This window comes from Eurytemora carolleeae, unplaced genomic scaffold (genome assembly GCF_000591075.1).
Source record: "Eurytemora carolleeae unplaced genomic scaffold, Eaff_2.0 scaffold473, whole genome shotgun sequence".
NCBI lineage: Eukaryota > Metazoa > Arthropoda > Copepoda > Calanoida > Temoridae > Eurytemora > Eurytemora carolleeae.
The window spans coordinates 142949-160221 of NW_019396633.1; the positions used below are offsets into that span (position 1 = coordinate 142949).

At 31.9% G+C, this 17273-nt stretch overlaps 1 protein-coding gene across 1 annotated transcript in view; it reads left to right on the forward strand.

Annotated features, from left to right (window-relative positions):
* Positions 1-15845, forward strand: part of LOC111706623 (histamine H1 receptor) — a 22177-nt gene extending 6332 nt beyond the window's left edge. The window contains exons 5-10 of the mRNA XM_023479536.1: positions 8765-8864; positions 9624-9694; positions 10097-10182; positions 10908-11014; positions 12361-12428; positions 15742-15845. Of these exons, the coding sequence (XP_023335304.1) occupies positions 8765-8864; positions 9624-9694; positions 10097-10182; positions 10908-11014; positions 12361-12428; positions 15742-15845 (536 nt within the window). The remainder of the gene's footprint in view (positions 1-8764; positions 8865-9623; positions 9695-10096; positions 10183-10907; positions 11015-12360; positions 12429-15741) is intronic.
* Positions 15846-17273: the final 1428 nt, after the last annotated feature.

Consider the following 17273-nt stretch of genomic DNA (forward strand, 5'->3'; position numbering starts at 1 on the left):
TGGGGGGGGGGGGAGGGGGGGGTTGTCATAAGCCTGTAATGAATACGGTAAAATTGTTCCAGTTCTACTTAAAAGTCTGGCGTTTAGGAAGTATGACTAGGAACTCAGGCAGCAAGTTTAAAAGCTTTGAAACTTAAATAATGCTGTGTTACATCATAATATTCGTCTTAACTCCTAGTCCACAGTTTTTAGGGTTTCACTGTAATGTTTTGGATATTAAAAGGGTATGTCATTTTAAATTAAAACTTTATTATGTTAAAAGAAGGAAGAAAAAATCAAATCAAATCCACTCATATCTTTAGGCTGAAACGAGTAGATGTAGATAGTAGAATTACACTCATAAATTATAGCTTTAAAAAATGTGGTGAAAAGGCTGGAGTGAACAATGTTCTCTCCAAAATAGAAAATTGAAATAACTTTATAAATGTGCTATCTTTTAATAAATTATTGAAATAAAGCCAACCATCGGGCGGAATTAATCCCAGTATAGTACAAAGATAAGTCGGGGCCGGTGCGAAATTAGTAGAGCATGCACCGTTGCACAATCCCTGACTTTCCTAGATCGGAGAGTGTTAATTGCCCGCCCCTCCCTCCTCGGTTTAGCTTTAGGAAATAACCTTTCAAAAGTTTAAAATATGAAAGTTTAAATTAAGTTTGTTGAAGATAGTATTGTTGTATATCTAATCTAACTATGAACAAGGATTTTCAAAAATAAATAAACAAACGAAAGTTGAACAAGGGTAAACTTTGCGTCAGTTTGACCCGGTGCACGAGAGAACAGATACAAGTTAGTCTAACTTTTTTTTCTTGCAATAAATTTTGCTCTCAAGTATTTCTTTAATTGCAACCAATTTTTTTGTGAATACAATTAAATTATTAAAGTTTTAATGGTGGTTTCTAAACCTAATCAACTTTAAAAAAAAAAAAAATTTGTGGAGGCAACATTTATAAACTTTGGGCCGGGATCCACTGTAAACTAAAGGTCCTGTGGAACCCATTCTTAATTATTAAATATAGAGGATTCACATTTTATATTTTATACTATGTTATTGGGCTATGTATAATGTTATATGATATTTCAGTAAAAAAGGTCTTTACACTATTTTTGACGAGTTTTGAATAGAAAATTAAAATATGACTAAAGATATTCCAAAACAGACAGGATTCACTTCGCTGTGGTAATTTTAACGCGGGTTTTATAATTTTACTCACGACAATTGGGCCTGATCGCTTCGCCCGTGTTGACGTTTATTAAAAACAACCAGACAGACAAATAAACAAACTATACAAATAGATTAATTAATTCTGAATAATCTTAGCAACCTTACGTATTAAGTTCGTTCATAGTTGAACTGCTTTTTACTTTCTTGATTAAAATCCATTCCATTGGATGTAAAGTTTTGATTATGTTAGTCATTCTTATTTTATGTTCGCATTCTCATCCATGAGAACTAAATGAGTTATCCAATGTTTCCTTATTCCATGTATCCTTATTCCATGTATCCTTATTCCATGTATCCTTATTCCATGTTTCCTTATTCCATGTATCCTTATTCCATGTATCCTTATTCCATGTATCCTTATTCCATGTTTCCTTATTCCATGTTTCCTTATTCCATGTTTCCTTATTCCATGTCTCCTTATTCCATGTATCCTTATTCAATGTATCCTCTTCCATGTACCCTTATTCAATGTATCCTTATTCAATGTATCATTTTCTATGTGTCCTTATTCCATGTATCCTTATTCCATGTATCCTTATTCCATGTATCCTTATTCCATTTATCCTTATTCCATGTATACTTATTCCATGTGTCCTTATTCCATGTATCCATATTCCATTAGCCTTATTCCATGTATCCTTTTCTATGTGTCCTTATTCCATGTATCCTTATTCCATGTATCCTTATTCGATGTATCCTTATTCCATGTATCCTTTTCTATGTGTCCTTATTCCATGTATCCTTATTCCATGTATCCGTATCCTCATTTCATGTAACCTTATTCCACGTATCCTTATTCCATATATGCTTATTCCATATGTCCTTATTAGATGTATCCATATTCCATTAGCCTTATTCCATGTATCCTAATTCCATGTCTCCTTTTTCCATGTATCTTTATTCCATGTATTCTTATTCCATGTTTCCTTATTCCATGTATCCTTATTTCATGCTTCTTTATAACATGTATCCTTATTCCATGTATCCTCATTCCATGTATCCTAATTCAATGTGTCTTTATTCCATGTATCCTTATTCACGGGCAGCCGTAGTACATTTGAATTTCCGAGCCGGGTCAACTCTTCCGGTCCCAGTTTGTACTGTATCGCCCGGACATTGGGTAAATGAAGCAGACACTCGATAGGACTAGCCGGTGCAACAAGGTTGACGCGGTCAGACTTTAGGTTAAATTTGCTTTTACTGAAGGGTCAGAGGTGCGTGTATTCCATTTATCCTTATTTCATGTGTCCTTATCCATGTATCCTTATTCCATGTATCCTTATTTCGATGTATCCTCATTCCATGTATCCTTATTCAATGTGTCCTTATTCATGTATCCTTATTCCATGTATCCTAATTAACTAATTAAAGAAAGGAGACGAGCCTTTTGAATACTCTTTTCAGATTTGAATCTCAATGAAATTTCTGGAAAAAATCTTTCTTTATAAATTTTATAAAACCAATTTCAAAGAATTTTTTTTTAATATTCAGATTTCTTGTTGAAATAAAACTTCACGATTTTGAGGATATTTAAACATTATCAAAAGCTTTGTGACATTCATTAGATCCAGTATATATTTTCATTTTCATTTTAATTTTATATTTGCATGGGAACCCTGTGTATTTGTATCTATTTCTACTTGTCTGTCCGTTTGTATGTCCAATCATAATTTATAAACTTATGAATTTATTTTTCAAAACTTCTAAGTTGAATAGGTTGAATTTTATGTAAAAATGCCTGAAAACAGGCAATTATGGGTTCCCAAGCTAGGATGTAATATGTATTTAAATTGTGTTTGACATTTTAATGCAAGGTAAAAGCTAATAATATTAGGACCAGTCGGATTTGATTGTTTGATGTTTATTGGACATATAAATACCACAGGACACCCAGACGGGACTAATATATTCTAAGAATGAATTATGTAAAAATTTCACAAATTCCTAATTTGTAAATTTTCGCTGGAATAATTTGCTTTATATGAACGAAAAATACGCAATATAATGTTTGAATTTTAATTAATGATTAATTTTTCAAATTGGTTTGATTTCACATTTGCCTAATATATCGAAGTAGGAATTGGTAGGCGTATACAGGGTGGCTGTCATTCCTTCAGCCCCCCTGAAAGTCACCCCTCCCCCTTATACGCCCCCGGAAAATGGCGACCATGATATTTTAATATCCGGTGCTCTCCGCTCCAATCCGTTTTATCAAGTTTATGGTTCTGGAGACCAGCAGGAAACACCGGGAAATGATTTGTTTATTAGCAGGAAATTCTAAAATTAGTTTCTAGTCTATATTTAAATATATATACATATACATTTATATATATATCATTTCACGGAAAACATTTTCTCCGCCGAACCACCTCAAAATTTTCATCCTTGATATCATTTCAAATATACAACATAAGCCATTCAAATTACAATAATGTTCAGCTAAATGCGGCTCGAAAGAAAAAATGTGTAAATGAGACTCGGAACCGAAAAACGATGTGACCGCCTTCCTCCCCTCCTGTCAAAGACGGCTGATTTCTCAGTTTCTAAAAGTACATCATCTCCGTATTTTAAAAACTAGAGATGATATTTTGTAGGATTTTAAGAATTTGATATTTCTCATTATCAACCATTTTCTTATCAACCATTATTATATCATCAACCATTTTCTTTAACGTGAATCTTAATTAACCCAAATTTATCTAAATTAAAGTAATTAAAACCAATCTAAATTAAGCCGATTTGAATTGTAGCTAAACTGATGCTTTTTGTTTAGCCTTACCAAGCCAATTTTACTTTTTTGTAACGTTGGACATGAATAATTTAAAGTTAAAAAGCAAGTTTTTTTAATCCTGGCAAATATTGGACCTTTAAACTAAAACTCTAACGAACAAAAGAAAATACTTTTTAAGAAATAAATGTCACATGAATTTTAACCATAAACTTCTTTTTGTAAAATAAAAATTTTAGTTCAGATTTGAGAAATGAGGAAAGTCTGAGAGAATTCGGAATAATAAACTTGTCCGTTTCTACAAACCCTTCATTCGAGTTGAAATTTAGAAATATGAACATTTTCAAAATTTAATTTTTATATTAAAAGAAGCTAAGGCTCTTATTTATGTTTCGTTTTGGGTTTTTTAACACTAACAAACCTTCGTTAAAATGCGAACTACGTTTGAAAAAACCATAGTTTTGAAGCATCAAAGTAATATTTAACTGTAGTTTAAAAAAAAAAGTAAGTAAGTATCAAGGGTTAATAATGTTGCTTTGAATATAAGGTTTCCATCAAAAGAAAAAGCAAAATTTCCCGATCAGTTTCAATTCGCAAATTTTTTCGCGAAAATGAATTTTGTGAAAAGAAGTGAATAAAATAATGCTGAATTTTGCGAAAAATTGCGAATTATTTTGCATTTTTTGTTATTTTGGCGAATCAGTTTTTTGCGAAACAGATTAATGCAAAATTTTCGGCGGAAAAATTTTTCTATTTAGTTGGAAACCATATATACTCAAACAGATTTTAGTATAGTAGAGGGCAACGTAGAATTTGTACACTCTCGTACAGCTGCATTCTGACGTCACAAGTGTCAATTCAGTTTTTGTGTCCGACAAAATTATTATTAGTTGTGCTAATTTAGATCTTTCAGTAAAACAAGTGAAATTTTATGTGTTCTTTATTTTTTGTTTTACATTTTTTTTTATTTAATCTTGGAAAACATGTCAACTATTGTGAGAAAATTTTCTTTTTCCTTGTTATATTTGACACTTGTGACGTCGTGTAAAGTTGGTCTATTTCTATGTTGCCTCCTATTGTACTTGATAATCTATTTGTATATATACGGATATATGAATTTGCCTGTGGCAGAATTTGCCATCTGATAAAACCATCATAGCAAATTTTACAACTTTGATCATAAAGATCCTTTTTTTAAAGTCCTTTTTTATCATAAAAACAATCGTTTTTATCAGAATGTTTGATTTTTTTACGTTAACAAAACAAAAAAAGCCTATTTTCAAAACAGTGAAACCTGCCTAGTGCCTATCCCTAAGCAGTGAAGCACAAACTATAGTCTAATAAATTAAACAATAAACATAGTTGAAGATTTACTGAAAGTCACCAGTTTGATGCAAGTACATTGTAAAACTTAATTATTGCAGTAAATATAATGTTGGAACCGGTAAATCATATCACGAGGTGGTGGGGGGGGGGATAAAACGGGCAACACTAGAGAACATTTAAACCTTATCAACTTAAACAACAACAAAAAATGTTTTTATGCATAGGAAGATCAAACGGGAGTTTGGTTTTTCAACAAAATGAAGAAATAGTCCGGAACTTTTTAAACTATATTAAGCTACAGATCTGAGGTTTTTTATTTTATAAACTCTGTGCCACATGTTAATTTTTTTCAAAGTACAGAAAAAGTATTTTTTATCATTTTTTCCGACCACGAACCCCTGACCCTTTAGTAAAAGTATATGCAACCTAAAGTCTGACCGCGTCAACCTTGTTGCACCGGCTATTGACTATCTGCTTTAGTTACCCAATGTCCGGGCGATATATTACAAACTGGGACGGGAAAGGTTGACCCGGCTCGGAAATTCAAATGTACTACGGCCGGCTGCATGACGGCTGCCCGTGCGACGTACTTTTAGAACTTTTTAAACCCCTCCCTAGCGGTTATCCCTTATACCATTAAAGTTAGATGTTTATGTATATGAGCTTGCCTTGAAAAGTTGGATTAGGGACGCACTCCCCTATATCTCAACTCTAAAGGCTAAANATCTATATTGGACTAAAGCAGTCCAATTGGGATACAATTAATATTCTTAATACTTCTAACCACATCACAAGCATAAAACAGGAAAAACCCACAAAATTAATTTTTATTTGACGGATTTGTAATCCGCGAAACCCATAACTGGTTCTATAATGGCCTCCTCCAGCTGTTTAGATATTGATATTTCAAACATGGAGAAGAAACAGTTTTCAACCCAACTTTCTTGGCTTAAATAAACAAAGGAATTTTTAAAGGTTTAAATGTTTAAAGATAGTTTTTTGAAAGTTGAAAGGTAGTTATTTTGTTAATATTCACTGCATGAAATTTTTACTTCTAAATAGGGTGGGGGAGGGGGGGGGTCTGCCATTTTTGTTTTAAGATAATTTTTCTGACCATCCCCTTTTTAACAACCTATTCTCCTTGTCGTTGTTTTAGTCTAAATACCTCAAAGGTCGAGGAATTTCAATAAAACCCTATTATAGATTTATTGTCCAAACTTTAAACCTCAAAGAAGATTAATAGGAAGGGGCCTGTGTGCAGGGACAGGGGTAGTATAGAATAAAGTTAAATTTTTTTCATTTTCTTAACCCTCTCATGATTGGGCTATTTTTGTCTAATACCAATTTAAGATGGGGGAGTTTGTTTCGTTTTGGGTTTTTTAACACTAACAAACCTTCGTTAAAATGCGAACTACGTTTGAAAAAACCATAGTTTTGAAGCATCAAAGTATATTTAACTGTAGTTTAAAAAAAAAGTAAGTAAGTATCAAGGGTTAATAATGTTGCTTTGAATATAAGGTTTCCATCAAAAGAAAAAGCAAAATTTCCCGATCAGTTTCAAATTTGAAAAATGTCCTTAGTTCAGCTCATTCAACAAAAATGATACCTCTAACTTAATGGTTAGGGTGCAAGGAAGGCGTTAAAAAAAGTTTATAAAGTACATCAGACAACATGTTAAAAATTCATATTTTTACTTTTCAAATGAAATTAATTTTAAATCTGTAAATTAATTATTGAAAAAAGTTAATTCTGTTTTATAATTTTAAAAATTTGACAGTCCTCCACCCTACCGGTACCCTAAGCATTAAAAAAATGCAAAATTTGTTCACAACTATGACTGTGAAAAAAGTGAAAAAGTATTGCTCTAGGTGAGGCGTGGTGGAAACATTCCATCTCCCCCATCTTGATAGGGTTAAAAAAGGCTTGACACGTGGTTCGGACTGTTGAAGTCTCTTGCAATACATTAGAAAATATGCTTTATTTACATTGATGCTGTTTTAATCTTTCTCTGAGTAACAATTAGAATGATTTTAATATTTAAAACAAGAATATAACCTCCAATACAAACAAATATGCTTAACCCTATTCCAGGGAGGGGTCCCTTGGACACCCCCCCCCAGAATTTCAAATTTTTTATTTTTCTAACTAACGAATGCCCCTTACTTAAGGCTCAAATCGGGGCTTTTACACCTGCTGCCTGAGTTCACAGGCATACTGTCTGAATGCCTTCTTTTACTTTTACCCGACTAAATCTATATTTAGACCTACTTTCGTTCATTGGATTTCGACTTTTATAGCTCTTTAGAAAGCCTTGAACTAAAGGAAGCAGATTGCACAATTTTTGCGAAGAACTTTTTAATAGACTTTTGCACAGATGCATTTATAGAGAATTTGCCCATCTTCAGTTTTCCTTGAATACAAATTTTGTTTCTGAAAACTTTGCAAATATTTTGCATATTTGAATTCACCGCGATAAGGGTTTTTCAAAAATGTATTATTTATCATATTTCGCGCACTTTTTGTTTTTGCAAATTTTGACTTGATTTTTCAATAAATATTTGAAATTTGAATTTTTTTTGCAGGTTATTAAAGTAGAGTCCAAGGGCTTTCCAAAAATGTATAAAATAGAGGGGGGATCCCTGGGACCCCCCCCCCACCCGACTATTTTGGGTAAACCAGACGTCAGCCTGAATAGGGTTAAAGAATATTGTCGTGAAGGGGAATTGTTTAAGGGTCACTTCAGATCTGAAAACTTTTCCGGCACTTTTTCTAACTTTTTTTGGCACTTTTTCTAGTTTTTTCCACTACTTTTTCTATCCTTTTCCGGCACTTTTTCTATCCTTTTCCGGCACTTTTTTTAACTTTTTCCGGCACTTTTTCTAACTTTTCCGGCACTTTTTTAACTTTTTCCGGCACTTTTTCTAACTTTTTCCGGCACTTTTTCTAACTTTTTTTGGCACTTTTTCTAACTTTTTCCGGCACTTTATCTAACTTTTTCCGGCACTTTTCTAACTTTTTCCGGCACTTTTTCTAACTTTTTCCGGCATTTTTAAGAACTTTTTCCAGCACTTTTTCTAACTTTTTCCGGCACTTTTATAGTTTTTTTTCTGGCACTTTTTCTAACATTTTCCGGCATTTTTAAAAACTTTGTCCAGCACTTTTTCTAACTTTTTCCGGAACTTTTTTTAACGACCTAAGCGCAGTGTTTTCTGTGTTCTTACAATTCATGGGACTGCGGTTGCAATATCAGATGACTCTCCATTCATAAAAACGACATTTCCAGTTTAGAATTGAGACTTAAAAAGTTGTTTTCTTCTTAAAAGATTCATCATTTTTAATTAATGTTTCTCTACTAAGTGAATGGCGCATTTGAAGTTTTTTTTGTCCAAATTTTCCTCTGAAGATAAAAACATTTGTAGCGTTTTTTTTGTGGAAAATACACTTTTCTTCTCTGATTAATAATATATTAATTTCTTTGTGCTTTTAGAATGGCATTTCGGTCGAGCAGTGTGTCAAGTTTTCCTTTCCATAGACTATACAGCCTCAACAGCCTCTATATTCAACCTTTTTATCCTCTCCTTAGACAGGTGAGTTCTATAGTCACAGCCTCTATATTCATTCTATTTATCCTCTCCTTGGATAGAAAATTTCTATAGACACAGCCTCTATATTCATCCTTTTTTTACTCTTCTTAGATAAGTGAGTTCTAAAGACATAGCCTCTTATTCATCCTCTTTGGTGTTTGTTTAAATGCCTTCTTTTTGAGCAATAATTTTATGTACAAATTAAAAGAAAATGGTATTTAAGGCTTTGAGAGCTAGTTTTTGTACATTTTTTTGAGACTTTTCAAATTATTAAATGCCTTTTTTTCGAAATTAGAAAATGTAAATACTTTTAAACTAGAAGTGTTGGCCGGCGGTATTGCGATTTAAAATTCCAAAATGAGAATATAAAATTTAAACTTTTATTTTCAAACTGTGGTATTGGCGGTAGTGAAATTTGAAAATCGAAGATCCAAATAAAAAATTTCAACTTATATTTTTAAACTGTGGTATTGAGGGTATAGTGAGATTTGAAAATCCAAATCCAAATTCAAATTTCAGTCTTTTTCTGTGTGGCTATAACCTTTTATTGAAAATATCGCATATTTTAGGTTTCAATTGATCTCTTTTACTCGCTTATCTCTGATATAAATTATTATCTACATATTTCCTATTTAGATATTGATCTCTGTTATTCTCTTATCTCTGATATAAATTATTATCTACATATTTCCTATTTAGATATTGATCTCTGTTACTCTCTTATCTCTGATATAAATTATTATCTACATATTTCCTATTTAGGTATTGGAGCATAACATCACCACTTAGATACCTTAGACAAAGAACAAAAAAGCGTGCATTGATCATGATAGGTAAATACGTCACCTAATTTTGCATTTTTAAATCTTGACCTTGCAATCTGGCAATGATTGAATAGGATGCGATAATGTTTCATAATAATGTCCGGTTATCTATCAAGTTAGCTTATATTTTCAAAAAAACACATATTTAAATATAATCCAACATGATGTGTTATACCCAACACGACATTTATGGCATAGGGGATTAAGTAATCATTGTCCGAACTCAAATCCTTATCTCTTTGTAAACCTTTGATATTTCAAACTTAGATTATTTGATCTAACATTATTCATTGTTTGAAATATCTAAGGTCTACGACATTGGATTGCAAAGAAATTGGGATTAGAAAATTAGGATTTTGTGTGATATACTCTTCTAATTTTTTCAATTTTTTCTAGATTTTGTTTGTTTAGGGTTGGCGTGGCTGGGTTCAGCAACTTGGTTTGTTCCTGTTCTGGGCTGGCATCATTTCCTCTACAGCGGAACTAGACAAACAGAGGTACAGGGTGTCTCACGAAACATGACAGTTGGTAAATAGTTTTGAATGTCTTCTTCCATATACTATATTATATATTAAAGACTTTTGCAACAAACTCAAATTTTCTTATTCCAATATTTTTGCAACCTGATGATGTAAACTATAATATTTCAAACTTATGTTATTTAGATCTAACAGAATTCATAGTTTGAAATAAAAAATGTCTACGGCTTCGGGTTGCAAAGATACACTGATTTAAAAATTAAGTTTGTGGCTAGAACTCATTTCCTTTACTATTTTATGAATGCCATATAATTGTCATTTTTCGTGAGACACCCTGTATCTAGCTGTGTTAACCGTGATTGAAACTTTTTATCTAATTAAATAATTACTTAATTAAGTAATTAACCAGAAGGACGGGTTGGTTAAAAATAGTCTTGAACTAAGTAAGTTTTTATGTTTTGCTTATTAAAGGTTAATTAAGAAAAGTTTTTTTTCTAACCCTAATAAATTTTTCTTCAACGGAAAGGTCAAGGAGAGACCATAGGGAACCAGAATATTTCAAAACCATTAAAATTACAATGATTTTACAAATTTCTTAAAATTTTTTAGATGTTTAAATACTTTTATATTTTTCACCACGAAAACTAGGATTTTTCATCAGAAAACAATTTTCAACCTCATAAAAAAAAAATTCGTCCGAAAACAAATATTTATTTTCAAGAAACCGAATGTTTTTTCTTCAGGAAAACGAATGTGAAACTGAATTTGTTGGTTCTGTTCCGTTTAAAGTTCTGTCCGCCATCTTTAATTTCCATATCCCTACAGTATGCATGGTGGTTCTATATGTCAGGTATCAAGGTCATCGTTGATAACAAATCATGACATCATAGTTTTAAGAAAATAGGGACCACTGCCACATGGGACAAATTGTTGCATAATCCGAACCGATACAAGGATTTACCGGCATAGTGTAATCATACAACATATACGCATTTGCTCGTACCAGCCCGTCTAGTGTAGGGGAGCAACAAGCACTTTTGTGAGGAGGGGGCGAAATTTTATTTTTGAATGGGGATTAACGTGTAAAGTGAAAGTCCTGCTTTAAAGGTTTGAAGTTGAAAAAAAATTAATTTTTTAGTTGTTGCATGCATGCTCAGTGTTCAATGCAAATCGATTTGTTTCAAATCTTAAAAAAAAAAACAATTATATATTCATTTATAAAATTCCTGGCCATTAAACCAATTATATATTCATTTATAAAATTCCTGGCCATTAAACCAATTATATATTCATTTAGAAAATTCCTGGCCATTAAACCAATTATATATTCATTTAGAAAATGCCTGGCCATTAAACCAATTATGTATTTATTTATAATATTCCTGGCCATTAAACTAATTTTATATTTATTTAGAATATTCCTGGCTATTAAACCAATTATATATTTATTTAGAATATTACTTGCTATTAAACCAATTATATATTTATTTAGAATATTACTTGCTATTAAACCAATTATATATTAATTTAGAATATTACTTGCTATTAAACCAATTATATATTTATTTAGAATATTCCTGACTATTAAACCAATTATATATTTATTTAGAATATTCCTGGCTATTAAACCAATTATATATTTATTTAGAATATTATTTGCTATTAAACCAATTATATATTTGTTTAGAATATTACTTGCTATTAAACCAATTGTATATTTATTTAGAATATTACTTGCTATTAAACCAATTATATATTTATTTAGAATATTCCTGACTATTAAACCAATTTTATATTTATTTAGAATATTCCTGACAATTAAACCAATTATATATTTATTTAGAATATTCCTGGCCATTAAACCAATTCTATATTTATTTAGAATATTCCTGGCCATTAAACTAATTTTATATTAATTTAGAATATTCCTGGCTATTAAACTAATTTTATATTTATTTATAATATTCCTGGCTATTAAACCAATTATATATTTATTTATAATATTCCTGGTCATTAAACCAATTATATATTTATTTATAATATTCCTGGCTATTATAAACCAATTATATATTTATTTATAATATTCCTGGCTATTAAACCAATTATATATTTATTTAGAGAATTCCTGGCCATTAAACCAATTATATATTTATTTATAATATTCCTGGCAATTAAACCAATTATATATTTATTTAGAATATTCCTGGCTATTAAGCGAAGATCGGTAGATATTGCTCAGATTGCCATGCAGGGTAATTCACCAGGTATACATATACAGTGTGTTTCAATTAACATGACAATTTAAAGCAAGTATATTACAAAATTTATAGTTACTTCTGCCGTTAACCCAATTACTTGATCCTAAATTACGATTTTAGCTATTCTTCCCTATAAAAGTCGACCCACTCAACTTAGAATCTCAAAACCAAACTAAAAATATTCTTGTGGTTCTCTCGAGTTTCACGATCAAAATTGGAGACAAATCTATCCAGGGGGTTTATGAGACAGAGATCATTACTTTATATATACACTCAGTTCAAAGAGCATCTTTTTTATTGTTTCTGCGCCTAAAATTGGGCAAGAAAAAATCAAACACTGAAAACCTGTTTACTATTACTAATATTACACATAGTGCCCTTTTGGTTTTCAATCAGGCACTATCAGGCACTTTGTCAAGTGCCAAGCCCCAGTTTACTGAAAATTCGTTAAGTCTACTTTCCAACTTATTAGGCAAGTGCAAAACTTTTTTCAAAATGGACAGAGACCTGTGAAATGGAAAGTATACCGCTGAAATCTGAAAGATTCGGGGCTAAAATAGTCGTACTATCACGAATTCTATTAATGAGAGTACATTTGAGAGGTTAAAAAGACCTTAAAAGGTATTTCTTGCTGGTGTTAGTGAGTGAGATTTTAGAAAACTGAAGCAAGTGGTCTCCAAGAACCTTTGCTAAATCATGAAGTTTATCATTAACACAGCTGGACTACCAAATGTCTCCAAAAGCGCCAAGTACAGTATTCAAAATTTATTCGGAAAGGTCAAAAAAATTATACAGTATTACCGAAAAATAGGCAAAAAAACGAGGCAGTAAAGAACATATTGATTAAAATTGGCCAGATTGTACTCACAGATGAGGTCCATAGTCTAGATTGGTTCAATAGAGTTTGGGTGGTTGATGGACAAAATCCTCAGAGCAGGTTTAGACAGGTTTAGGGAGGTGGTGGAGTCATGGTTGGGGCTGGAACTGTATAGAAAATACCATCATTGGTCAAGTATGGATCCCCGATGGAATCAAGGTCAACTATGAGCAGCACTGTGTCACCTTAGTTTCAGCAGAAGTAAATATTTACATTTACTGATAGCGCCGATTGTAGAATTCATAACTCTAATTGGATAATGAGATAGATAAGGATAGATGTTACCACCATACTATTTCTATTGGTTCAAAATAGACAACACCACTTGGCATACAGGAGTGGTGTTCTCTTAAACCTGATCCATAGGATCTTGGCCATCAACCACTAAATCTTTATCGAACCAATCTTGTCCATTATTCTTCAGGATCCAACCTACTCATTCATACACTTTTTCTGCTGTTTTACTTTGAAAGGGTTCTGTAATAACCTTTCGTGACCTATCACTTTTGGAGATCTTTGGTCGTCCAGCTGTGTTAATGATCAACATGGTGGATAAGCTGGGGTTCTTGGAGACCACCTGCTTTAGTTTTCTTAAATCGCAGCCACTAACACCAGCAAAAAGCCTTTGAAGACGGATTGACCACTCAAATTTACTGTCATATTCAAAATTTCTTATAGTGCGATGATTTTGGCTCCGAATTGTTTAGATTTAAAAAAAACATATTGTAACTATCGTAATTAAAGACTTTTAATCCTAGAAAAACGGCACTATCCTCTAGATTATTGATCAGGCGTGTCGTTGTGAATCGATAATTTCCAATTTAGCTTGTCACTTGAAATTACTCTTACAGTTACTTTACAGGAACTATATTACCCTTTTTATACTTTAATTTAATAATTCTTGTATATTTTTACCTAAAATATTGGAGACCTTTGATATTCAACCTTAAACGTATCAGATCAAATTGTTTAAGTTTGAAACCGGGTTGACAAAGGAAAAATGTTGGATGTGCAACTGGGCTACTATACATTTGAATTGTAAAAATCTGAATTTTTAAAAACAATTTTTATATTTGATTCATGTAACCTCAAGATCTAAAAATTCACACGTTTCATAAATAATGAATCCTATTTGTACGCCCGGTAATTAACCACCCACCCCTAACCGAGGATGATCATTTTTAGGTATTTTTTTTCGTGAGGAAATGTCTATATTCCACTCTTATATATATTCTATTCTCTTTGAGAACAGTACAAGTGTGCATAATAAAATAGTCAGTTGTGTAGTCTAGGGTATGTTAAAAAAATAAAAATAATACTAATGATAACGATAAGCTACAATGCTTTACAAAAAAGTTTAATTTCTCTAAAATATAAAAAATATTCTCCCGCAAAATACGCCTTGCTTGCTATACGTTCAGTTTCTATAATGTTTGACTTCGGAAAAAGAATTAAAAATAAATGAAAGATCACAGGAAAAGGGGAATTGTCAATAAACTATGTTTCTTTCTTTTGCAAAACTCTGATGGGATAAGAAGAACTGGTCGACTACTGTTCATTTTCATTCAGTGTAAGAAGATCAGATTATAGATCGTACTTTACAGAGACAGGATGTCCCTAGAAACTTAATTTTAAATTTTTAGATAATTCTGAGAAATGATGCCAATTTTCCTACACCTGCATTAAATTTGAATATATTAGCACTTTGAACTGACAACTTCGGAAGACTGCTATGTCTGTTTGTGATTTGATTTTTAGAAATATGAAAATTCTTCATTCAAATTTAGCTTGGCTTTGCAAACCTTAATTGGAATTTGATTAAGTAATTATTTCGAGAAACTTTTTCAGGTTTGAGGGCTTTATTTTGTTCTTCTAATGTTTAGTGTATTTAAAACCGCTTTAAGTTAGTTTAAAATCAGGTATGACTCATAAATAGCAAAGGTTTACACGATCAAGTTGAAGAACTCAGAGTGCAGTATAATGGTCACATGATACAGACACCACCACGTGACCATTACACTGCACTACCATTGGTGGGAGTTCTTGTGACGTAATACGGACTTATAACTAATATTATCAATGATATCTATTAAAGATAAAAATAAAAATTATAAAATAATGATGGGAGAAAACTTAAGTTACAATTAGCTTTCTCCGGGATATCTCCGTTTTCAGATTGGTTGCATATTTTTTGAAAATGATCTGATTAAACCTGCTATTTCTATATATATATGAATTTTCGTATAAATTTGACACAGTTTTTTATATTAATTTCTCGAGACACAAAGGCAAGATATAACTTACATAGGTCGCAATCAAAAGCTATAGTGATTAGCTTTTAGCCTATACGGCCTTTCAATTTTCCTGTACAGTCCCTTTAATGATAAAAGTCCAATTTTAAATTCATCTGTTTATTGTGACACCCCCTTTTTTATATTCTAGGAGAGCAGATTCCAGGGATGAACGATGAGGATTCATATACTGAAGCTCAAGTAGAAGGACAAGGTTCAGGTGGGTTCAAAATGGTTAAAATGGTACCGTTGTGAATCTGGAAATTTAAATTGACAGGCCCTTCAACAAATTACTTTATATTTGTACTTGTAAAACTATCAGCATAGAGAATAGAATATCTATTAGAGGGGAATTTAGAGAATCTCTCGGTATGAATTTTGTCAGTCCCTTTCTGCCCTTTAAAGCTGTTTAATAAACTTTATAATGAATTAGGTGAGTAAAAAACATCATTTGATTTATAGTTATAACGGAAAATCATCGTTTGTAAAGTGAGGGTTAAGATTAGATCAATGGGACCTCGACACCGTCATAGCCTAGTCGAGCTATTTCAGCNAGCATAAATATGTGAAGTACACCTGCAGTATGGAAACAGTACAACAAAATGGCCGTTTTACACTTTGTTTCTAGTAAATTCCCCTCTAATATATATTCTATTCTCTTTGACTATCAGATCTGTTTACCTTACATTGCCAGAGGTGGAAACTATTGTTTGGATGCCCATAATCCTGATCACACTATCTTGATATCCACTCGGGGCACTTTTGATTTTAAAGAAGAATCTGCTAGATCTCTTGATTTCGTATATTCCTACTTTCTCTGTGAGCCAAGATTAGCACAATAAAGATGAGCGTACTGTACCCCTTTTTCCAAAATAATTAAAGTAGCATTCTAAGTTTGGTTGTCTGTTTGTCCGATCATAACTCATGAAACCCTTAACTGAATTGCTTCAAATTGTAATGGATCGACGGAACTAACACACTGCACACTATAGTAAGCTAGTAAGGTAGGTCGAATAGGCCTATGATAGGTCGGGTATTGTAAAAAGCCTGGCCGCGCCATCAAAGTTAAACCTGAGCTGGTACAGAACCGCGCGTCACCGAGGCCGGTACAAGGGGTTGGTCCGGTTCAAATTAAAATTGACCCTAGTTCTCTATGAACTCATTAGCAACACTTAAACCATTACAATTTACAAATTTAAAATAGAAATCAATTTGTTTCATTCCATTTTAAATTGCTGACATCCCTGAAAATAATGATCGTTTAAACTTTTGTATTATAATTTTTGTTACATAAATAACGAAAACTCCACCAAAAACACCAGAAACAAATATAAAAACCACCACATAATAATGAAAAATCTACTTTGAATTGGTAAAAGTTGTATTACAAAAAATGCCACAATTTTTATCAAATAGTCCAGGTATCACCAATTGTGCAGTGTAAATAGACTCATTTCACTTTATAATTGATTTGCAGCGCACTAATAAATCTATTTGCTTTGGAACATGTTCAAATCCACTTTTATTTAATGTCGTCTTCCTACTCCACAGTTTTCTGGTTCTCATTGTATTAAACTACAGGGTGTCCCAAAAAACATGGGAATTCAGTGACGAATTCGATATCGTCTTTGTTCTGTATTAGCATTGTATTACCTTATTTCAAAAGCCATAATATTATTATGT